Source organism: Manacus vitellinus, unplaced genomic scaffold, assembly GCF_001715985.3.
Source record: "Manacus vitellinus isolate BGI_N305 unplaced genomic scaffold, ASM171598v3 scaffold_62_pilon, whole genome shotgun sequence".
Lineage (NCBI taxonomy): Eukaryota > Metazoa > Chordata > Aves > Passeriformes > Pipridae > Manacus > Manacus vitellinus.
In genome coordinates, this window is record NW_021940704.1 from 1,899,432 (window position 1) to 1,923,659 (window position 24,228).

At 39.1% G+C, this 24,228-nt stretch overlaps 1 protein-coding gene across 3 annotated transcripts in view; it reads left to right on the plus strand.

Moving 5' to 3' along the window:
* ATRX (ATRX chromatin remodeler) overlaps nucleotides 1–24,228 on the plus strand; it is a 77,048-nt gene that overhangs the window by 29,843 nt on the left and 22,977 nt on the right. For all 3 annotated transcript variants that reach the window (XM_018083274.2, XM_029963761.1, XM_018083275.1), the window contains 12 exons: nucleotides 1,300–1,375; nucleotides 7,288–7,418; nucleotides 7,937–8,149; nucleotides 9,730–9,823; nucleotides 10,303–10,411; nucleotides 11,024–11,203; nucleotides 11,597–11,738; nucleotides 12,138–12,247; nucleotides 16,605–16,751; nucleotides 16,947–17,124; nucleotides 21,828–21,965; nucleotides 22,196–22,371. In XM_018083274.2, coding sequence (XP_017938763.1) covers nucleotides 1,300–1,375; nucleotides 7,288–7,418; nucleotides 7,937–8,149; nucleotides 9,730–9,823; nucleotides 10,303–10,411; nucleotides 11,024–11,203; nucleotides 11,597–11,738; nucleotides 12,138–12,247; nucleotides 16,605–16,751; nucleotides 16,947–17,124; nucleotides 21,828–21,965; nucleotides 22,196–22,371 — 1,694 coding nt within the window. The remainder of the gene's footprint in view (nucleotides 1–1,299; nucleotides 1,376–7,287; nucleotides 7,419–7,936; nucleotides 8,150–9,729; nucleotides 9,824–10,302; nucleotides 10,412–11,023; nucleotides 11,204–11,596; nucleotides 11,739–12,137; nucleotides 12,248–16,604; nucleotides 16,752–16,946; nucleotides 17,125–21,827; nucleotides 21,966–22,195; nucleotides 22,372–24,228) is intronic.

The window sequence follows — 24,228 nt, forward strand, 5'->3', positions numbered from 1 at the left end:
CTCAAAACTTGATTGCCCAAGGCCCTGAAAAAACTGATCTTATTTGGGAGTTAACTTTGCTTTTAGGAGGAAATTGGAGTAAGTCATGTCCAGAGGTCTTTTCCAACCTGAGTTTGATTTTATGAAATCCTGCCTATGTTAGATTATTTTAAGAGGAGACATGTGTTGGCTTAATAAGTGAATTAATAAAGGAATCTCTTCTGTTTCTGAACAAGCTGCATAGATTGATCATCGAATGAGACTTAGAATCTGGTTTATTCAGCAGGATGCTTTTACCTAAGTGAGGTACATCCTGGGATCACCTCTCAGACAGTCCTGTCAGATGACATCTGAGTAATGCTGTTTCCAGGACAGGTGTACCTTAAAACAACTTGGAGTAGCTTCTCACAGCCTGGTTTTAGTCCAGTCCACGCAGGTAGCAAATAAGCAGTAGAGGTTATAAGTGGAGGGATCTCAGCTAGTTAGGATTGTGAGGTTTCTTTTCCTTAGCTTAATTTTACTACCTAACAGATTTGTCTGACTTATATACAAGTCAGAAGAACAAGAGAAAAGCAAGGGTAGAGGCCTGAGAGTGTGCTAGAAATAATTTGAATTCCTCTGTGTCCAACCAGGAGAGTGCAGAGGAGCTTTAAGGCGGGTGCCATCCTGGGCTGTTCTTTGTTCCGTGTCCCGCACTGTTGGTTTTCGTGTCCTTTCCATATGAGACAGTGCCATGTAGTGCAGCTGAGTTTGGATATTTACAGTTAGGATAGCACGTGGAATTCTCAAAACATAACTCTTTACACACACACATGTACTCTGAAAGCAAATGTGGATGAGGATTAGTGTTCTGCAGTGCTTCCTCATGGCAGCAGGGCAGCTCATAGGCTTGGCAAGCAATTCTGTAATGGATTCGTGCCACCTTTTCAATTTACCCAGACTCAGTAGTGGAGATTCTGATAGAGCAAATAACTTCTTGGGAAACTTCATTTCTGGCTCCTGGGAGGAGTATTCAGGTTTTGGTGTAAAAAACCCAATTCACGGTGCGTAACAAGGCAAGAATTGCAAGCTGCATGTAGTAGCAAGCATAATGTGGATAAAAGTGCTGCTTGAAAAACTAGATACTTTATTAATAAAAATACTTATTTTTATGTGTCAAGGTAGGTAACTGATAGAAAAGTGGTATTACCAAGCTATTTTTAGTGGGGATTGTTGGTGGAGATGTAGTCCATGCGCTGTGGTGTTTATTGTGCTGTCATGTATCGCTGTTCATTGCTGGGTTTCCTTGTGCTGAGTGTTCCCTGTTGGGTTGTTTTTCAGGAGATGAGGGAGAGGCTCTATCAAGGACTATTCCAATGGAGGAGGAGGAAGATGATGATGACGACCCTGAGAATAGGTATGATACCCTCCGTAAGGACTTAAACTCGATTATAACACCCCCTAGGCGTGGGCGCAAAGCGGCGCAACGGAAGAGCAAGCAGGTTGTAAAAGCCACGGCTGCCTGCCTGGTACAGACTCGCTCCCGGGCCTCCCGCAAGCCTGAACACGGGGCCAGAAAACAGAGGCCAAAGCCCAGAAATGCAAAGCAAGCCTTTAGGAGCCTTAGTTAACACACCTTGCGTAGGGTGTGTTATAAATGCTCCGCAGCACTGGCCGGGCTGTGTTCCTGTTGGAAGTGTGGGCTTTGTGACAAGTGTTTCTTTCAGGCAGGTAAAAAGCTGCTTCTGATTAATGTGAATTTCAGCTAGTTCTTTGAATAGAGGTGACACTTTGCATCTGTGCAATATGCAGTGCTGCAATATTTTCAGAATTAATTTGGTTATTACTGTTACTTAATATGCTTTTTTAATTGAAATGCCTTTTCCCAATAAAGAGAAAACACAAATGTGGGGAAAACAGTATTAGATATTTTCAGATAATGTTAATTGTCAGTAATGAATTAACTCAGTTAATTCAGCTGAGTTCTAATCCACTAAAGAGTACCTGAAGTGACTAATGTGACAATTAAGGCCCTGATTCTACAAGCACTGTGCATAGGCTCCACTGGTATCAAAGAGACTAACTATACACATATATTTTAAGTCTTTGCATAGATATTTTCAGAATTGTGGCTTATATGTATTGCTTCACTTTCAAATTCAATAAAAGTGAACCTCTGTAAGATACAGTTAGTTAAGACATGTCATATTTTGCCAGAATCATTGTAGCTATCAAAATTAGCCTGGCTAGAAATGTAAAAGCTTTGTTTCCTCGTGAGTAAATGCACAACATGAAGCATTGCTCAGTTCCGAGCCACAGGTTCTTTTTGGAAGTTATTGTAGTTAGACTGAAGAGTTGTTCAGCAAAGTTTTATATAGTATTTCAGAAACTGATTTTAATTTTGGCCATATAGCATGTGTGGGACCAGCTTTGCACAGTTGCTGATGGAGTCTTTTTCTGCTTCTGAGCCTTAATAGTTTAGAATATGGAATTTTTGTTTCACAGAGTATGTTTTGATATGTGGCTAAAGTAAATTTTAAAAACACTGTTTTATATCCTTTACGGACCTCAGTTTGGCATCAAAATGCTGCTGCTGAATTAGTTCTCGCTTGTTTTCAGTCATGAAATTTAATCAAGTAATTCAACTTTTAAAGAAAGACGCTTTTTAGGGACTTGACAGCACAGGGTCATAAGCAGAACATTTAAACTTTGGTAATATCAAGATTTTTTTTAAACTATACTTTAATTTCAGTCCTGTTTTGATTTTTTTTTTTTTCACTTTTTTCTTTTTTTTTTTTTTTGGTGAGTTTCTGGTTGATAATTAAACTGAGACACTTTTGTCAGAAGTTCAGTATTTCTCATACAAATGTTTTTGACAGATCTTAATTATTAGTTTAAGAGCTATATTGGGAAAAGAATTAATTGCTAACAACTCAGTAATATAAATTTGGGCTTTAAAAATCACTTTCTGTACTTTGTTTTTAAGCTGCCTCTTTGTTAAGTTTTTCTTTAGGGGATATTTTGAATATATATTCATGAGATGGAGAGGTATTTTGTCAATAAACAGTGTTGTCAACCTTCAGACATGTTAACTGGTAACTGCAGTCTGATTTTACATTAATCATGTGTTGTACTTGGCACTAGAATCAGAGATATAAAATGTAAAAAGATGGAACAAATTTCAAGAAGTTAAAAACTTGTTCTTCTGTTTACTCAACACAAAGTGTTTAAGTAGTTTACCTACTGATTCAGAGAAGTTGCCTATTTTCTTCCAGGCCAAAGAGGGTACCTAGTACCTGCTGGGTGTTTGTAGTGTGGGAACTCTCCTGTTTGCAAGTCTCTAGTTTAGATGTTCTGTTATTTGCATACCTGGGGATGTGCATGACATGAATATTAATAGTCTTGAAATCATTTTTGCCAAAATGCAATATCCAAGTGGGTCATACTATGCCATATAGTGCTGTATGCTTTCATCTTCTGTTGTGTAACTATTATTGGTCCTTCTGATCTTTTAAATGGTACTGTTTGATATGTTTGCAGTAGTTCTGTTTATTAAGAAGTAATTAGTGTATTTAATGCAGAATGCCTTTAAGTATTTGATGGTTACAATAAATTTTTGTAAAACATTTTTCTTGTCCAAGCATTTAATTTAATACAACTCTTGACAGCTTGAAAATCAGCCTCTTCCAACAAAGACAGCACAGTATTTAGAACAAGATGTTTGGCAGTTTTCACTCATTTTTTAGACATGTATGACATTTCATCCAAGTATTAATCTCTAAAAATCTATTTTAAAGGGTTCTGAATTTTCTAGTAATACCCCAGAGGCCCATTTAATTCAGTAGTGCTGTAGCTGGAATTGTGGTGGCTTTTATTAGCCATATACAAACCTCCTCCCCCGCCCAAGGGCTTGTTTTGGGCATTATTTCTACATATAATTCATAGGTATTTATGAACTCTGCCTGTGAGTTGATATGATCTGATTGGTAATAATACATCATGATAATGGACTAAAATTTAAAATCATGACTTTTTAAGGAAAATGCTTTTTACAGTGGTAGCATTGTCTCACCAAGATTTTAAATGAGTCCATTGTATTGGCACTCTAAAATTCATGAGCAAGAATGGTGCAAATTACCACGTGGACTTAACTCCACATCATGAGAGGCTGCACCTACTATTCCAGTTTTGCTGCAATGTCTGAAGGATAATTTAAAGTAGTCCTACAGGGTAACTAAGCAACCCCTGAGTAATTTCCAGTTTGCCTGTCTCTTGGGAAAACTCTTTTCTTTTGGCATAACTTAAAAATACGTAGTAATCAATTCATTCATTAGAAATGTATTTTGTTGGTGGTGTTCTTGCACGCCAGCAAAGGGGAAATATATTTAAATCCCAATTTATACAAAACTGTGCATATATACTATCACTTTATTCTCGAGTTGTTTTTATGCGCCTTGGCTGAGATTGCAGCCCCGTTCTGTGAGGCACTGTATAAATACCTTGGGGAAGTGCCCTTCATCCAAACCTCACAGTGTAGGTAACATGGACTGGGGCAACACCACGTGCTTGAGGTCACAGAGATAATAAACGAAATGCAGGGATTTTTTAAGTGTGTTTTGGTTTTTACTACCTGAAGTCCTGTGCTGGAGGTCATATGACTCTGTGCCTCTTAATAAATTTATTGATAGTGTTCAGCTGTTACATCTGGTTGGCCAAGAATCTTTTATGTCCTTAACCCAAGTAAATATTATGGTCCCTTCTGATTTGTGTGGGTTTCTCTGGAAGAGTGTGAGCAAGAGAGTTTCACACTACCATAGCTTGTTTTTCTTGCTGCTGTTAATGCAAATATTAAAATATTAAACTAGCATAAGAAGTTCCTTAGCTTAGAAACCTGATCGCTTTAAATGGGTTTTATTTTAAAAAAGAAATAAGATGTATTATCCTGGTCAGCATACACTGTGATTTAATTTAAAACCAGTTTCAAGAGTCCAGTACTGAAGGTATTCCAGTTCATATGGGCCATTTGTTACATCAGTCATTTGTCAGATACATTTACAAGGCTTAATCTCGTTGGGTCTGATATTGCTTGCACTTATAATTCCTATCAGATACGTAGTTAATTAAAAACAGGCATCTTTTAGATTTTGAACATCTTAATAATATCCTATGTTTTTAGCCCGACAGTAAATGCGTTGAAGAGAATGTAGCTTTTCTCACTAACAAACAGTTTCATCTCAATTCGATTCCAAGTGGTTGAGTCTTTATCCTAGATAAAAAATAGGACTAATTTTCTATGGCAAAAATAACTTCTTAATCAATATTATTGTATATAATTAGAAACTAATAAGTTTACCCAATCTGGTTGGTGGTTATGATGATTAATGGGAAAATCACAACATCTTCTGTTCGAGGATAGTAGATTTTATGCATGGTATTTTTAGGTGTTAGATACATTTGCTTTGGGTTTTCTTTTTCCCCTTTAAAAACCACTTCATGAAAGAACAGATAAAAGTGTGTGTCTTGTTTTCTTAAGACCTAAAGTCAGCCTTTTAAAGGTGATTTGTGTAGAGGTAAGTATTACCAACCACATACAAGTTGTGTTAACTTTGCTAATTCACGTGAGACCAGTCAGAGGCAGTGTTACTAGGCAGGACTTTCAGGATTCAGTTTTAATTTTTTTCAGTTCTTTTTAGTGTTTCTCATTTTTTTTCCCCTTTTCCAAAACTTTGATGATATTCTAAGCCATTTCATTGTGAAGGAAAAGTTCTGACCATTAAGAGATGGAAGAAATATAGGCTGAATTTGTTATATAAGGAGCTGTTTATTTCTGTTGCTGTTACATATGATGTAGTGGGTTTTAAAAAAAAGAAACAACCCAAACTAACCAAGCTCTAAGTCCCTTTTCCAAATCCTCTGGAAGGACCTAATGCAAAAAGCATTTGGAAGAGGATGTTACTTATCTATGGACTTCCGTAAGTTTTTGTGGAGTTCACACTGTGATCTGCTGATATATATGGAATTAAAGCTCACCAAGGGTTCTGCATGGTGAAGTTTTAATCAGCTTTTTCTTCACAAGCCATCCCTCAAAAGAGGAGGAGGGTGTGTTTTGGATGCTGGTGGATTGTCTGGCTCGCTGAACAATCTTAAGTGTTTATTAAACGATTTTGCTTCCATCTTTTAATAATTACTGAATATACGTTAGTGTGAGAGTCTTTCTGGAACCACTCAAACCCCAGAAAACACAGCTTGGAGTGTCAGGAAAGATACCTTGGGAAAATTCTCTTTGAAAGGTTCTTTTGCTTTAGGGAAACGTTACATGCTGGAAAATGAAATACTGATTGTTAAAAACTATTTTATAGTGCTCTGTAAAAGTAACAACTTAATTTCTGTTGTATAAGAAGCTTCACTCAGGAGATCCCCATTCCTTTGCTGTTTCCAAGTAAAGCTCAGTTTGTGGTTCAGTTCCATGGGTTTTGAACTGTTGTTTTGACTGGGATAAAATCTTTCCTGTTCTGAACTGTCTGCCTATGGCATACATTAATTCTGCCAAAAGGCAAGACAGACGAGGTTTGACCTAGAAAAAAAAGTATTGCATTTAAAAGTGATGACCCTAGAATGAAACCTATAGTATTTCTGATGCTTATATAGGAAGACCTGGTTTTGTTCTTTTAGGATTTTTTTTTCCCCTAGAAGTACAAATTCTCAGATAACTCCACTATTTCCCTGTGTTTTTGACATATCATTTTATATTCTGCCTTAGATTCAGACAAGATTATGTTGCAAGAGCAATGTAAAGAAAGAATTTTTCCATAGTCACTTGTACATTAGCTGGAAACTTTCTTGTGCTGCAATGAAACAATAGGAAGCTGAGTGGACAGTTTGTGGAGCAGGAAATCATAATTTTTCTGTGAAATTCAGGTCCTGTGATGTTGGTGAAACTTTTGGGGGGATGTGTATGTGTATACACAAAAGGGTTTTTGCTACAGTTGCTGTAAGGCAAGTGCTTGTAGTTAGTTATCCAAATGAATAAAATGAAATGTCTATGTTCATACATTTTATATTTCTCTCCAGTCTTCCTGTAAAGCAGGAAACCTCTCTTAAGAAGCATTATACAAATCTGCTTTCTAAAAACAAGTCAACACGTTACATTTAACATGAGATTTTTGCTGATATATCCTGTCTTGCCACAATGACTTTTCATCATGTCCTTTTTTTTTTGTTCAGCTTTCAGCCCTTTTTTTGAAGTTCTGAATGGTGTAGGGTTACACTTGTCGTTCATAGATTTATTTGAACAATGGAATAAATAGTGTTTTCTGTTTTACTTCAAAGAATTGCCAAGAAAATGCTTTTAGAAGAAATCAAAGCCAATCTTTCCTCTGATGAGGATTCATCTTCAGATGAAGAGCCGGAGGAAGGAAAGAAGAAACCTGCAAAGCAGCCTGAGAACACGGGAGATGATGGTAAGCACCCAAAAGCTCCTGGGAAAAAGTGGTGCTATGGCGCCTGTCATGATTTCAGAGGTCACTTGGGAAAACTATAATTGCTTAAGTTTCTTCAGGTTTCAGCAAAAAAATGTCATTGGTGTTGATGGGTAGTTGCCAAAGAGAGGCCAGTGTATGTGGTAATGAGGATTATCATCTCTTTCAGCCTTTCATACGTTTATTTTGTTGCTACTAGTCTGTCTCTTGTAATCAATTTAGAAATCCGAGGGCTTTGTGAGGAGTAATCTATACAGAACAATAAGTTCTGCAAGTGCACAGGAGAGATTTGGCTAACAGAGTCATTGAAACAGGCATTTTAAACATTCAGGCAGCATAAAATACTTAACATTTGGGGAAACTGGTATGTTGTTGCTTGTAATGCCCTGGAAAACCACAAAATTTAGCCTAAGTTAATTCAGATTTCAACTCTTGCCAAATTTAAGTCAGGAAAAAAAGCTGACTGGTGTGTATGTGGTACTGACTCTTATATCTGACAGGAGAGAATGAAAAGGAAGAAAATAAGTCTGTAAAGGAAGAAAGTAATTCTGAATCGGATTCAGAGGAAGAAGAATCATCCAAGAAGCCCAGATACAGACACAGGCTGCTGAGGCACAAGCTCACCATGAGCGATGGGGAATCTGGTGAAGACAAAAAGGTGGTGAAACGAAAAGACAAAAAAGAAGGGGGGAAGCGTAGAAATAGAAGGAAAGGTACATAATCCAGACCTTTTTTGTCATAAAAAGTATTTGCTTCTATAAAATAAGTCCAAGGCTTTTCAGAACGGAGATCTCAAACTGTGATTTTAAAATCTGTGTAAACGTCCTTGTGTATGAAATCTAGGATTCCCATATCTTTGATTAATAAATTGTTTTATTTGAAATGTTGAATACAAGTGCAGCTCTTTCCCCTTCCTCTGACCTCTGAATTGGATTAATCTTGTAGAGTCTTAGAATACTCATCTGAAAGAGCAGAGGCAAGCCCAGATGTCCAAACTGGGAAAATCAGTCCTGTCATTTCTGTACTTCCTCTCTTCCCTTGGACTGTTGGTAGGCCCTGGAGCACGAGGAACCTCTCCATGCTGGAATTGCAGTGTTGCAGGCTGTAGCTGAGCACCAGATGGCACTGTGAGATGAGCCTTGCCTGGGGCTTTGGTTTGCATTTCTGCAGGCAGGAACAAAGAGTCTGTCAGGTGTTGACAGTGTCCCATGGCCAGGAAAAGTGCCCCGGACCTTCCTGTCCTCGGTGTTGCACTAATGCCAGCCAGCTTTTGTGGGCTTCCACAGAATAACAGTTGTGATTTGTTTAGCATTTTCCTTCATGAAAACTGTCATTTTTATCTGATTGTATACGTCTGCTTTTCCTCCCTTATGGGATTACTGACAACATTTCTTTCAGGAGAAGTAACTGTAAATTACAGTGGCAATGTGCAAATAAGATGCAACCAGGCTGATTGTCAGGGTACTTTAGTGTCAGCCTTTTAAGTTCACTACCTTTAAGTAGAACAGTACACTGTATTTCACATTGTCTTTTATCCCTATGTTATTAATGTTAATTTCCCCAAGTATGTAAACCCCAGGTTTTAAACCTTGTTAAAGTTTAACCGAGTTAAACTTTCCACTGTTCAAGGTCAAACTGAAATTAAAGGTGCTAAATGGCATTCTAGTGTCTTAATTACCTTTTTCAATGCCAGTGATAGCTCCTAAAACTAGTTATGAGAGTATTGCCTAATAGTGCTAGTTTAGGTGTATTTTTAATTGCCCTTTGAGTGAGTTTTGAACTTGCATTACCTGAAGAAACATCAGGCCACAAATGCAGCAATGCCGTTGCATATGTTGTTAGTAAATAAGGGCTGTTTTCATGAAGTATGATTATGAAATGACATCTAAAACATTAGAAACAAAAGCTTCTGTTTAACTAAGAATCATCTTCTGTTTTCTGCAGTTCTACTCTTCCCACTGAGGTCTCTCCTCCTCACCCAGTCTTTACCTTCTGATATAATACTTTGTCATTTGTCTTGTAAACTGTATGTAGATATATTCATGCATAAAGACCTCAAGTCTTGTTGGCATAATACACCATCTCCCAGGACTCAGCTAGTGCTTCAATATTAAGCTTTTTTACTCCGTACCCCTTACCATTCCTCTTGCTTCTTATTGCTGTGCTTAGTGGGTCTGATATTGTCTGAAATGAACCTTGACAGTGCTTGTTGGTCTTGAACGATTTGTTGAACCACTGGAAGTTGCTGACTTTGCAGTGAGGCTCCACCTGAAATGGTGTTTTGTTTTTCAAGTGAGCAGCGACGATTCCAATGACTCCGAGTTCCACGAGTCTGCAGTGAGCGAAGAAGTCAGTGAGTCTGAAGATGACCAACGTCCAAGGACAAGGTATAAATAAAACTCTGCTTATCCTGAGTTTGGGTTTTGGTTTTTAAGACTGCAGTTTAGGCAGGGACGTGGTAAAAGTTAAAGACTTTGGATTGGTTCTTAAAACCCTTGATGAGACTTGTTTGTCATTCTGTATCTGCTAATTAATTTCGTTGCAAACGTGGGAATTGTGAATTGGTACTGCAGGAGGGAGCACACAACAACTTGATGAGCCAGTATAAAACAAAGATTAAGAAAAAATGAACATTTTTATGCCAAACACATCACTGTCAACTAAGGGATGGTGGATTGCAGTAAAAAAACTAATGCTTACCAATTCTGAGATTCCGTGGGGTTTTCTGGGATAGACCATTGCTGTGTGTCCGGTGAGTTGAGGGGGAGGGAGGAGGGAATTTGAAACTGCACAAAAGGAGTGCATATTCTGCTAGTTAGGAACAATTTTATTATTGTTAATCAGTAATATTGCCATTTTCTAATAGATCTGCCAAGAAAGCTGAGGCAGAAGAAAACCAGCGCAGTTACAAACAGAAGAAGAAACGAAGGCGAATAAGGGTTCAAGAGGATTCGTCAAGTGAGAATGACAATAAGGTACCACGTGGGGTTTGGAAGTAATAGATGGGAAGTAATAAATGTCTCTCTTCTCCACTGCTCAGGGACTTGGGTATCTCAAACAGCTTTGCACAAAGTACAGTAAAAAATTACAACTCTTCAGTGTTAATTCAGGCTAAAATTTGTAAAATGGCACCATTAACTTTTCCTGTCTAGATCTTGAGAAAAATCCATGATGTTTAAATAAATGGATTTTTTAATCTGAATGTAAACGAGACAAATAGTAGATTAGGGGTTTAGTACTACTAGGGTTTCTTTTCCTGTGTGGAGCAGGTAAGAGCTGGTCCGATCTAGCACCACTATAATAGAAAAATAGTTCTTTATTAATTATTATTAACTACTAGTAAATGATAACAGTGCCTTCAGTACTGCCTTGGCACAGCTGGGCTTATCTTTAGTATTTAGTACATTACAGTTAAGGTGGCACTTCTTTTGTCATGCTGGCTAACTTTTAAAAAGGTATCTTTTTTTCTTATTAGCTAAACTTCACCTGTGTTTATAAGAATTTTTTGGGGCTTGTCTAAGAATGAAGTTTTGATGGTCTGTGCTGTAATTTTCTTGCTAGTATACACTTTATTTAATTTCTAACAGAGTAATTCTGAGAATGAGGACAATGATGATTCAAAATCTCCTGGAAAAGGCAGGAAGAAAATAAGGAAAATTATTAAAGATGATAAGCTTAGAACAGAAACCCAGAATGCACTTAAAGAAGAAGAAGAAAGAAGAAAACGTATAGCAGAGAGAGAACGGGAGAGAGACAAATTGAGAGAGGTATGGTCTGTTTTCTTTGTGAAATGCTGGGAGGTGGAACTGATGATGTCTAAGACAGGTATTTCTACCTGAATTTAATCTGATAATTCGTTTGAAAACTACTTACATGCAGCCTTGTAAGCCACAAGTTTTATTTGCAGTTTCCTTTGGGTTAACACTGGCAAGTTTTATTTGACTACTGTGAGCTTTAGGAAGCTGTTTTCATTCCCTACTGGTTCACTTTTCATGGGGAAAAACACTCTGCAGGAGTGAGTTGTGGTGCATAGTAAAGAATTGAAGATTTCTCTTTACTAAATAAGTTATGACTCCCAGTTTGTTAAATCTAGTGCCTCTCGAGTGCTTGGCATTAATCATATGAGAACTATTCCTGTGATGCCCTGTTTCTGTTTATAGGTGATAGAGATAGAAGATGCTTCACCTCTGAAATGTCCCATTACAACTAAGCTGGTTTTAGATGAAGATGAAGAAACCAAAGAACCATTAGTGCAGGTTCACAGGAGTATAGTTACCAGACTGAAACCACACCAAGTAGATGGTAAGGAAAGAGAGATTAAAAAAAAATAATTTTTTTTTTCTCTCCAAGGGCACAGCACCTTATGCATCCTGGATTACATCACGAGAAAAACTCCTTGACAGGCAGATACCAGAATGTTCCCTCTTTTCTCCCTGTCCCCAGTCATCTGCAGTCCTTACAGTAATATTTTCTTACCCAATTGCTACATCTTCAGTGAAACTGTGAATATAATCAAGTTCAAGGCAAAGATCACCCCACTTGACAAAGATCACAACTCACTGGACAGAAAGGAATCAATAATTATCCTAACAACCACTTTTCTAAGCATTACCATGACCTTTAAATGAGCACACCTGTTTCTTGTAGGCTGAACTTCGGTAAAATGAATGTTTAGTAAGAACTTTCAATAATTTTCTTCAGGTGTTCAGTTCATGTGGGATTGCTGTTGTGAATCTGTAAAAAAAACAAAGACATCTCCTGGTTCTGGATGCATTCTTGCTCACTGTATGGGCCTGGGGAAAACGTTACAGGTAAGGAACAAAAGTCATCTCATTTTTTGGTCGGTGGCTTCCTCTCAAAAGCTGATGCAGCAAAAGCCAGTTTTGATGGCTTTCCTGTTTCACAGGTAGTGACTCAAGGAGAGTTGCTAGAGGAAATGTTTTGTGCAGAGATCTTGAAGCTGTGTTTGTAGCATACAACTATGAAGATTCTGATACACATTTAATGCTTTCTCTGCTTTAAAAATATATAAAATTGAATTAGGTAATCACTGATATTCATGTGAAAAGGTCCAAGTGCTGTGTAGCTCCCCTGCAACTCAGAACAAGAAAATACAGTGATAGGAGACAGACTTCAGGAACCTGTTTATAAGACAGTTTAATGATCTTAAGCAGGTTGTGTTTAAATTTTAGTGACTTCCTCATTCATGTGTTTCTCCCTGAACTGTTTGTTTTCTTGAGTGCTTTTTAAATTTATTTGCTGTGCTGATAAAGTACAAGCTTATTGGGTTTGGGGCTTTTTTAAATGCCAGACTTTTAGTGCCTAAAGTCCAATGCTTTGTGCTTTTGCTGCAGTTTAGACACTTCTGGGCTGAGGGACAGAGTCGTTTGTTCCCATCAGTAATTGTTCATATGTACGTGCAGATTTTTGGAGCAGTTAGGAAACTTGGTTGCCTTGGCAGTTCACTGTAGGACATAATTTCAACCCCTTTTTCACTTTACTTCTTTTTTTCCAGTTCTTTGCTTCCTGACATCTTCAGGTTCAAGCTTTCATTGTTCCTTCAGGGCATGTTCCGTCTCCTTTACACTGCTGAAGACTGCTTTGTAAAAATCTTGAAAACAGAATATTGTAGCATTTCTTAAGATCTCTGTATTTCTGGGTCTCATCCAAGTGGTTCTTCCGCCGCGTTAAAAGTTGCGCGGTGAACAATTTGACATTTCTATTAGTCCTTAATAGCGGAAGCTTAATCCTTGCCTTCAAATGTTCCTGCTTAAGCTCATCAGACAATGCTCACAGCTCTTGCTCTTGGGCCTCTTGCAATCATTGCAGGCCTCTGGAGGAGCTTATGCCTTTGACCTTCAAATAGGTGAAAGATCAAACCCAGTTTTCTTTTCCCTGCATCTCCATATTGATGCTCTTTTCTGGGTAGTCAGGAGTGTTGAATTCCCTTTGTGTTTGCTTCTTTCCAAGCATCAGTCAGCCTTCATGAGCTCTGGGTTTGCATTTAGCCAGGTGTAGCACCACCACTCATCCTGTGAGCAAAGAGCTGGGGTGAGCTGCCTGTCTGGCTCTGCTACCTGGTCTCTTCCCAAGGATCCCTTTAGCAGAAGTCATTTGTCAGAAGAACCTTTCCCTCTGATTCTGGGAAAGAGGAAGGGGATTTTTCAAGAACTCTGAAGAAGAAAGGTAGGTGACAGCCTTGTCTGTGTTTGAAAAGACAGTCAGAAAAGCAGGGCCACTGTGATCTCCCTGCCGTTGGCCTTCATTGATGCTATTTCCTCATTTCTGGAGGAGGGAGATATTCCCACATTTTTATCAGGACAACTGGTCAGCAAAATGATCTGCTGTGAATTTTTTGATCTCTAACTTGAGCTGAATCATTAGAAATGCAATTGCAGCTTCTGCAGACATTGGATTGACAAGAACCGATTTCAGCTCGGGATCCATCCGGGCCTCCCTGTGCTGGGAGTGGTTCTTAGCTCCAAAGTCCCTTTTCAGGAGATCCTCCTGGTGCTCTGGGGAGTTTGACCAGCAAATCTAGATCACGTTAGCAGCCAGCACTTGTGCAGCACTTCATTCTAAATTCTTTCTTCACATCCTCCAAGTGTGGATGCACTTTGCCCATTCCCTGGAGTACAGTCTCTTGAGCTTGGCAATGGTGGTTCTCAGAGAGGTTGTTTTTTTCCTACAATGAGGTAGACCTTTTCACCATCCTCTTCCACCTTGGTCACTTGTGGTGAGAGCTTCCCCACTGGATTGGGAAGCCCTGTCACCTGACCCAAAGGCCCAGCATCTGTTCATTCCTAGACAGCTCAGTGTATCAATGCCCTGGAATTCCAAGCTCCATGGAGTTTGGCTCAGCATTTTCGTGCCTTAGATGGATTCATAGTCTGCAAGTGACTGCAGCCAGCTCTGCAACATTGGCAGTCACTTGGCAAACAAAATGCTGTGAGGTCCTGTGACAAGCAGTCAGTCTTTGACACCTGAGTGTTTGGAATGAGGCATCTCTGTAGTTTTTACTCTCTCACTAGTAGTGCTCACTGTGCCTTCCTGGTTGGTGTTTGTCAAAGTCAGCAGGCCTGGATGCTGCTAAAGAGCAGACCTGGCTTGGCTTGATGCCTTTCACTGTTATTATTTTTAGAGCCCTGCAGTGTGCTCCAGGAGAAAGTCTTCAGAGTGAATCCAGCAGGAGGTGGCTGTTATTCCTTGCTGGCCTTGGCTGTGCTCAGGTGGCTTCCTGATCCTTGAGTTTGCCCTCTAAACCAGGAGCTTCAAACAGCACAGTTACATGAGAAATAGCTAATCCTGCTCTCTGACCTAATTCAGACAGTGTTTTTTTAGAACTTTCTGGTCCCAAGAATATTTGTGTACCAGCAGATTGTAGGATATGGTCAAGGAATGCCTTGACTGGCAAAACATTTTCAGATTCTGTGAATCCCTTGGATTCTTCTGCAAAGAACAGGCTCAAGGGAAGCTTGGGTTTTGTGGTTTTCTGAATCTGGTTTTTCTGGTGGACCTGGGGGGTTTGAGTGCCACAGAGCTGTAGATGATCAGAGGGACTGATGTCATTTGCTGTATGTGCAGTTTAGGTAGCCTAAGCTGCAGTCTTGGTTGGTGGTGCACAGCATGTGGACAGCAGGTTTTTGAGAACTCCAGCTGCAGTATGTACAGCTTTGCTTTGTTTGGGGAAGCTGGGGAGACAGACACAGTATTTTGACAGTCTGCAATTCTATAGAACACTTTTGAAGATCACCTTTGAAGAGTATATTTTTACATGCTTGTTTCTAACTTAGATGTTGTGATTCTACAGGAGTAAATTGCACTTTTTACTGGAGATCTGTAATGCTTTGCAGGACTTGCCTCAGGGACTTTGTATACTTATGTTTTATGCACTATATGGTTTAATGAAATGTTTCACAGCAGAAAGTATTTTTCTATGTGACCCATATGTGTTAATGACTAGTATTGTGGCTGTAACTTCTTGATAATCAAAGAAAGCCATAGTTACAAACACATATCAACAAAAACCATTTTTAAGGCTGGTGCTTACAGCTTAGGTAGCTGGTTTTTTCCCTCTGTATTCATCTGCCAGTCATTCTGCTGTGCTCTATGATGGCATTCATTGTTTAGCTCTTAAAAAGAGCTGAATCAGCCATCAGTTCCAGCAGACTTTGCAAACTGCAGAGCAGGATGTCAGGAGTGATCAGTGAAATCAGGCAACTGGGACCTTGCTGGCCAGGATGCAGGACTTGGGTGCTGAGTCTTCGTGGGTACTTGTTGCATCTGAGCACGAGATGCTTTAGTCTTAACACAAAACAACCAGTGACTCCTTTTGTCTTGCAGCAGCTAAAAGCAATTTGTTACCCTGTGTTCCAAGCATAGTCATGCAGTTAGAAATTCCTTTGAACAGTGTATTAAATCAGAGTTACCAGATACCAAGATTTTATCCAGAAAGAACTGTGAGAAGTGTAGATTAGAGTGCAGTCACCACTAAAAGTCAGGTGGGAGAGCTGGAGATCACTGACTCTCCTGCTTCTGAGTGCTCTAGTCCTGCCTTCATTTACTGCTGCACAAAACAGGCCCAGCACTGAGTGACCCAGAAGATTTCAGGTATTTCTCAGGCCTCAGGGAGGTGTTGTCATCTGCAACATAGAGCCAGGCTGGCTACAGGGTGAATCCTTGGAAAACAGTTCCATAACCTGCTTCAGAGATCCTCTGAGAGAATTTGCCAATACATTGAAAAAATGCGAAAAACTGTTTTAAGTCTGAAATTTTCTTTCAAGAAACATGAATGTGAATTTATTTGATGTTTTGGGCAAGTTTTGGGAGAAAGCTTAAAAATGACCTAATAGAAATTTCGAATTTATGAAGATGATTGGTGAAATGTAAAGGGAGGGTTCCCTACTTATGAAATCCTTCAGCAATTCAAAACTGCCTGTAGCTCAGTATGTGAAGGATGTGTGCAGCCATGTAACACAGAGTAAGAAGTGTATGAACTCAAAATACACCTGTATTAAATTTTAAGCAGCAAGTTGAAAACAGAAAAAGCATGTTTAAACAAGTCTGTTGTTGGTAATTAATTACATAATTGAATAGATACTTGTATCTTTCTGTCCCAGTGTTGAATCCTCAGTGGTTTATTTAGTGTTCTGTTTTTAACTCTTGCAGGTAGTAAGTTTTCTCCACACAGTCTTGCTGTGTGACAAGCTGGATTTTCGGACAGCTCTGGTTGTGTGTCCACTGAACACTGCCTTGAACTGGCTGAACGAGTTTGAAAAATGGCAAGAAGGTTTAGAAGATGAGGAAAGACTAGAGGTACAAGACTTAAAAACACTTTCTTAAAAATGAAATAATTGAATGGTTTACACGTGGTCGGGCAGCTCCACCACTCAAAATATAGGCTAAGGAATGTGAAAAATCTGCTTGCATTAATAAGTCTTAAATAGTAGAAGTTACACCGGCATTGCAGTATTGTGAGAGGAATTCCAGCCTGTTTTTCCCCTTTGGAAGGTCTGTGAGCTGGCAACCGTGAAGCGGCCTCAGGAGAGGAGCTACATGCTGCAGCACTGGCAGGACGAGGGGGGCGTGATGATCATAGGCTACGAGATGTACCGAAATCTGGCACAAGGCAGGAATGTGAAGAGTAGGAAACTTAAAGAAATATTCAATAAAGCATTAGTTGATCCAGGTAAGTGAAAATTAACACATTCTGTATGTATTACACTTCCCGGTTTATGCCCGGGAGCAAAGTAAATGAATAATAACATCAGTAAGATTGATCAGATTTTCTTTGTTGCCTTTTCTGAGTTACGGAAGTTCTTGTCCAGAAACTTCCCCATCTGCTTTTATAAATAACAGAAGTCTTTGTAACAGATCAAATGCAAGAATGACCCCAGGAATATATCCTGGAAACTTTTCCCGTTAAGTTTTTTTTCTACCATTTCTTTCTTGACAAGGTGATTTAAAGTAACCTTATGTCCGGAACCTAAGGGTATTTTCACCTGCTAATTTCTTACAACCAGGAACTGTTTTGTCCTTGATAGAAATCTCTCACTAAGGGGGCAACTACACAGGAAAATAGTTGAATTTGTGCCTCAGAAGAGTGAAAAAAACAAATGTTAATTAAGTGCTAATTAAGTGAATTCAAATAAAGCACTTAATTATTTTTTTTAGTCTTGAGAAGCAGATGTCTGGTTTGAGCTGAGCTGAACTGAGCAAACTTACATCAACATGTATGGAAGCACTTGAAAGTATTCCAAGTTAATATTAACTGATCTATCAGGTGGTCACAAAAAAGAACTAAGAATTTTAGGACTAGCAAGTTTCACCAAAATAGCAAAATTTCCCTTCAGATTCTGAACTGGCACCTGATACTGACTTAGTTATGCAGCATGCAGTGTATCTTAAAAACTGTTTCTAAAAGGCACCTTTGCTGTAACTTCGGGATTTCTCTGCCTTTCTCTTTAAATTGAGAATGCAGATAGGTAGGTGGGGTAAATGGAGGTGGGTTTTCTTGGATTTTAATTATCTGACTGGACTTTATGTTGACACTGTGTGATTGATTTTCTTTTTTTTTTTTTCCCCTTTCTCTTTCTTGTTGATAACTGTACTTGGTGAGCTTGATTTTGTGAAGTTCCAATTAATAGTAGGACTGTGAATTTTGTTCTGACTGACAAAGAGTTTATTCTAATGGGGAAAATAACTTTGTGATTATTGGCATTGGCCAAGTGGAATTGGCATCTCCAGTGCTGCAGAAAGCCTATTTGAGCAGCTAAAACATTAATTAATTTTCTGCCAGCTTGACTCACAAAATCATATAATTGCTGTGGAGTCAGGGAAGCTCTAGTACAGCAGCTGGTGAACTATTTTTGTGGTCATGATGATTCTACACACATTATTTAAGCAGTGAAGGAAATGCCCTTCTTGCCAGTGGGTCTTTTGACTCCTAAAGTTGTAGTTACTAAATACAAACAAACCAAAAACCCAGCAGAAAACCAAAACAGAAAAAAAAGTGTAGGGGAACCCCATGCTGTCAGTGTTATTCTGTGTCTGATTTGCTCAGTATATTGCATTTCTTGAGAATATTGTCAGGAAAGTCAAAGCCAGAGAAGAAAAGTGTGAATTGCTGTCTCAAAGTAGTGGTGACAGGAAAATAACTTGGTCCTCAGGGGGTCATGTTCTGGTGCAGCGAGGAAATAAAATGTGATTGATTTTCGTGGATTTTTTTCCTCATGGAAAGTGTGAACATGGAACCTCCTGTTTCATTCTCTTCTTGGACTCGTGGGTTGGTGGGATGGAATCAGACCATAGGGAAAATGAACCTTGAAATAACTCTGTAATTATTTTCATAGAACCATAGAATCTTTAAGGTTGGAAAAGACCTCCAAGGTAAAGTCCAGCCTTCAACCAAATGCCCTCTAAACCATATTGGGAAGTCTGTTTTGTTTTTTTTTTTTGAACAGTCCAGGGATGGGGACTCCACCAGCTCCCTGGGCAGCCCCTTCCAGTGCCTGACCACCTTTTCTGTGAAGAAATTTCTCATAATATTCAACCTGAACTTCCCCTGGTGCAGCTCAAGGGTATTTCTTGTTACTTCGTGCTGTTTCAGATCTTCCTCTATTTTAACTAATTGTGAAAAACCAGAAGTGTCCATCTGTTGTTATCCATTAGTTTGTGGAGCCATTTGGATTGGCTAAGTTGATGAGAATGTTCACTGCAAGATACTTATTTATTTCTTAGCATGGACAGTACAGCAGGCTGGCAGGACAAGGGTAGAAGTGATGTGCTGGCTGACTGCTGTGGCTGGAAAGAGGAAAACCTTTGCCCCTGGGAGCATTTTCCATTTAAAAAGCTGCAAATTGGTATTTGAGTGCTGATTTAATGATATGTGTCTGTTCAAGTGAACACTGCTGGGGTATGACATACTGTATAGTAGAAGCTTGTGTTGCAGTGTAGAGGTTTAGCCAAAGTTTATGGGTGGAGAACTGATTTCATTAATTAACTAGCTCTGCTATGTTAAATAATGGCAGGATTTTAAACACATGCAGAGCAACAAATGGTTTTCCATGATGCTTTGTGCCACTGTGGAGGTGCTGTTGGTTTGTGGATCACTGCTGTGCTTTGCTCGCAGCACTGCAGAAACTTCCTATTTTTTTCTAAGTGTTGCTACTAATAAAAATTCCTTTACTGTTTGACTTGGAAACTGCTCTTCAATTGGCAGTTGTATGAAGTTCTTGTAGACTTCAGAGGAACAGGAGAACTGTGTGTATGTATCTCTGTATATCCATCTTTTATGTGTTTCAATATGTTAACACCTGCAAATACAACAAGGAATTTTTGAGGAAAGATTGCAAGAGTAAGGCTTTTCAGCCTAGAAAAAAGACAACTAAATGACAATTTTTCCGTCATGTAAGAGCTGGTTAACGAAAGGAGTTTTACCAGTTGGTTTTGACATCAGTTGGAGAAAGGAAAGGGCAGAATTTATTCGGATTTGCAACAGAGATGATTTAAATTGGGTGTTATTGCACAGTGTTTTAGCAAGAGAGAGGTCATGGTGTTTGCCACTTCTGTCAGGGAGGATTTGTCTGTCCCTTTCTCATAACTCTTATCTCAGATGGAGAAAATAGACTAACTAATCCCTTGAGGTCCCTCTAAGTTTTACATTCCTTTATAATATTTTGAGGAATGTTCTGTCTGTAGTGACTTGTATTTGTGTTTTTTAAGAACAAGGAAAAAAACCCACACATTTATGAAAATCCTTGCTGCTGACTTGGAGCCAAGATGTTAGTTCAAAGTATCAGTGCCTGCCAAACAAAGCACAAATAATTGTACTAAGATAGGAGGGTTTTTTTGTATTTTTGCTGTCATTCACTTATCTGAAGATGTTAATGGATCACAGTCTTTAATGAAACGAGGACAGGTGAGAGGATCTGTCAGTATTAGAGATGGTTGGCTGAAATGGAAGGAGGACTTTGTATGTAGCCACTCAGTGCTTTTCATGCTGTCAAAACTGGGAAGGTACAAAAGTTGTGAAATAATATTGGGAAATGTTTCTGTGGCAGGTGTGAAAATTCAGAAATAAGTAGGCTTGGACAAGCCTAAGTGTTTGGAATTCACATGTGGATTTTCAGAATTGTCTTCTAGACTTGGCTCAAGAATCTTTTATTTTTTTCTCCTTGGAAATAAATATTTACTTGATTCCTTTTCTGTTAATGTGTAAGGTTCAAACCACTTTCTGACCCTTAAAATGGTACAATTGAGGTGACTGGCACTGGCATGAGATCATGTAAGGGGTCAGAGGTGTAATTCTCTGTTGTTGATCACTGCCCTAGAATTAATTTTCTTCTTTACAAGGCAGTTTAAATTTCGTCTGAAGAAAACTGTTCTTAGTAAGTTATAGAAGATTGGATTGTCCTTGCTGATAAACACCCCTTTGCCACCTCAAATATCAGCCTTTTTAGAGCTAAATACTGAACCCAGCTTATGGCTTTTCTCCAAGGTGCATCAGCTTGCCTTCCCTGACTGCAGGGTTGGTACTGTTGGAATTGAGGTCGGGTTTAGAGCTTGTAAAACATTCCCTCTAAGTTATTAGAGGCATCCTCGAATATCTTTTACTACTCCTTTCAAAAAAGGAACTTCCAGAAATTGCCCCAAATCTGAAAACAATTAGGGTGTGTAAGTCTGTTGTGCCTAATTTGGTGTTATTTATCTTAAACCCCAAACTATAACATTTAATTTTAACAGAGTGGCTTTGCATATTGTGGAAATGTGTTGTGGTGTGGTTTTGACATTCTTGGGTTTATCTTCTGGAGGAAAGCTGAGGACCTTTCTGAGGTGACTTTCAGCTACAAGGTGACAATTCTCTTGTCTGTAATTTCAAATCAGATTTGGTTGTGTTTTATCTTATCAAGGCTTCTGATTGCACTGTGTATCCCTACTGATACTGACTTGTTGCCTTAATGAAAAATTGCAGGTGACCTGAATTTTGGTGGGTTTTGGGGTTGCCTGAGTGTCAGTAGATGGCAGCCTAAAGCTGGAGGGAAGGAATAGTTTTCCAGAGTTTTGACAGGGTTGATGGAGGTGTAGCCATGCACTCACAGCTGCAGGGATGGACCATTTTAGTAGGAATATATTACAAAACTGTAATTAATCCTTCCCATGAAGACTTCACAAGCAACAACCTGTTGTTTACCAGAATGGCTACTGTAATGCTTGTGCACAGGCTGAGTGAGAACCCAAATGGTGCTAAAAAACCCCACCATAAAACACACACACACACAAGTTTTAAAAAAAAGTTAATAACATCAGCAGAACAAATTTTGGGTTCTTTAGTCTGTCGGTTTCTTTGTGGTTATAAAGTATGGGGGAGATCTAATGTTGTTTCTTTTCTAGGTCCTGACTTTGTGGTTTGTGATGAAGGACACATTCTGAAGAACGAAGCATCTGCTGTCTCCAAGGCAATGAATTCTATTCGGTCTAGGAGAAGAATAATTCTTACAGGAACACCACTGCAAAATAATCTTATAGAATGTGAGTAGTTGTCTGGTTTAAGAAGCATTTATTTCCTTGATTATACTTCAGTCTGTCAGCAAGATAAAGATAGATTTAGTTTGATTAAGAGGAAAGAATTTGATACAATGAAGCTGCCTGTGAGTTCTCGGTATCTATATTTGGAAATGACACATTTATTTTCTGTTTGAATTAATCCCAGTACTGTGCTTTCCATTTTGAACAATTCAAGTGTGATCTTTTTGTCCTAGATCACTGCATGGTTAACTTTATTAAGGAGAATTTACTTGGTTCAATTAAGGAGTTCCGGAATCGGTTCATAAACCCGATCCAGAACGGGCAGTGCGCAGACTCCACTCTGGCAGACGTCAGAGTGATGAAGAAACGTGCTCACATCCTCTATGAGATGTTGGCTGGATGTGTTCAGGTAAGAACAGTTTGGCTCTAGCTGCACATTTCATTTAACTGCAGGGAAGGAGAGGAGTGATTTCATCTCGGCCTGATAAAAGCACCCAAAGGCCTCTAAACTTGTTATCTGAGAGCTCCATTAACTCTTTTGACTTTATTATATTTTCACTGAGTCTTAGATCTCTGCACTATTTATTGTGAGTAGAAAAAATTACACTGACACTTGGATAAAAACTAAGAAGTTTGTGTATCCTAAGCAGGACATATACATGTGTTGAAGAATAGAGCTGTTTCCTGCAGGGGTCTACAAAATTTTATGATAGAGTGGGGCATTAGTTGCTTTGAAATATTCTTATTTAATTTGATATGCATGTTTAAAGAATACATATTTAAAAACTCAACTACCTTAAAATCTGCACAGAAAGTTGGTGATCCATAGTTTGTCACTTGGTTATGAATTCCTCTTTTTTCTGGTCTGAGAGAATCAGTACAATGGGGAAGAGGAGAGAAAGAAAATTATTCAGGTCCAAAAGAGTGAAGAATTTGTTATCCTAAGGACCTTAGATTAAAAAAAAAATAAGCAAAACTGCCTAGACTTCCAGAATAAAGGCTGGATTCTTCACCCTTCAGTTAAAACCTGCACCTTGTGGGCTATCAGCAGGGTGTTCCTGCTCTTCTGCTTTCCAACACCAGGCCTCAGCAGCCCAGTCGAAGGTGTGACACCCTGTAGGCACAAAGTGCTTCCTCCTGGCTGGGCAGTTGTTGGTAGTGGATTTAATGATCCATGTGAACACGAGCTGGGTGAAATGATCGTGGTGGGACAGTGCCTCAGGCAGAGAAATAAGGAGCTTTATGGCAGTGTAAAAGACTTCCTATCATAAAATCTTGGAAATAGGAATAGTACTGAGAGCATGATGTGCATAATTCTATACAGCAGTACAGGAACACAAACTGAAAGACAGAATGGGAAGAGCAGCATAAATATCAAGTAAGTGTTATGTGTGTTCGGGTGCTGGGCACCCTGTGTTTGTGCAGCACTGGGTGGAGCCCACAGGAGCAGATCCTGTCCATGGAGAGCAGCTTTCCCTTTTGCTCTTTGAGCTACTGTATCACTGCCTTACAAGAAAACAACTCTGTTGCCAAAGGATGTTCTCAGGAGCCATGAGGTGTCACCATCAGCTGGACCTTGTGGGAGCTGCCCGCAGGCTCCTGTTGCTGAGGGTGCCCTGCAGGATAACCTGGGGTTTGTGCAGCACAGCACAGGCAGATCAGCTCTGATCAAGGTCACTTCACTCCTGAATCTCTGGTCAAGATCAATCACCATTTGGTTGAAGTGGGGGTAGGGAGACGTAGACTCTGTAACAGTCAAAAAATTAAAATAGAAGTAAAATCTGCATCGCCCCAAGCAAGTATTCAGAAAACGTGTTATCCTGAGTGGGAGTTCCTCCATGATACGAACACTGATATTAGCTGCTTGATTTGCCCATGCTTTCACAGAAAAAGGTTTTAGTATTCTCACTTAAATATTTAGTATTTCACACTTGCCTGACATGCTTTCGCAGAAAAGGTTTTAGTATTATAAAAAAACCCACAAAAGTAGTTCCCAGAGCAGCTACTGGAGTTGCAGTCAACTCTGCAAGGACTTGGAACTGGACATGGGGTTAACAAGTCACAGACTTTTGCCTATGTAACCACACTGACTAGGTAAGATGGGTTCCTGCTGACAGGACCTGTAATTGGGTTGTATTTCATGGGTTATTTTTCCCCCCTTTGTGGTTGGAAAGCATCTGAATCGTTGTAATTTATCCATTTGGCATTGAAGATGCCAAAAGTTCTTAAGCTCTCGGGAGTCATTTTCGTGTTTATGTGACTAAAG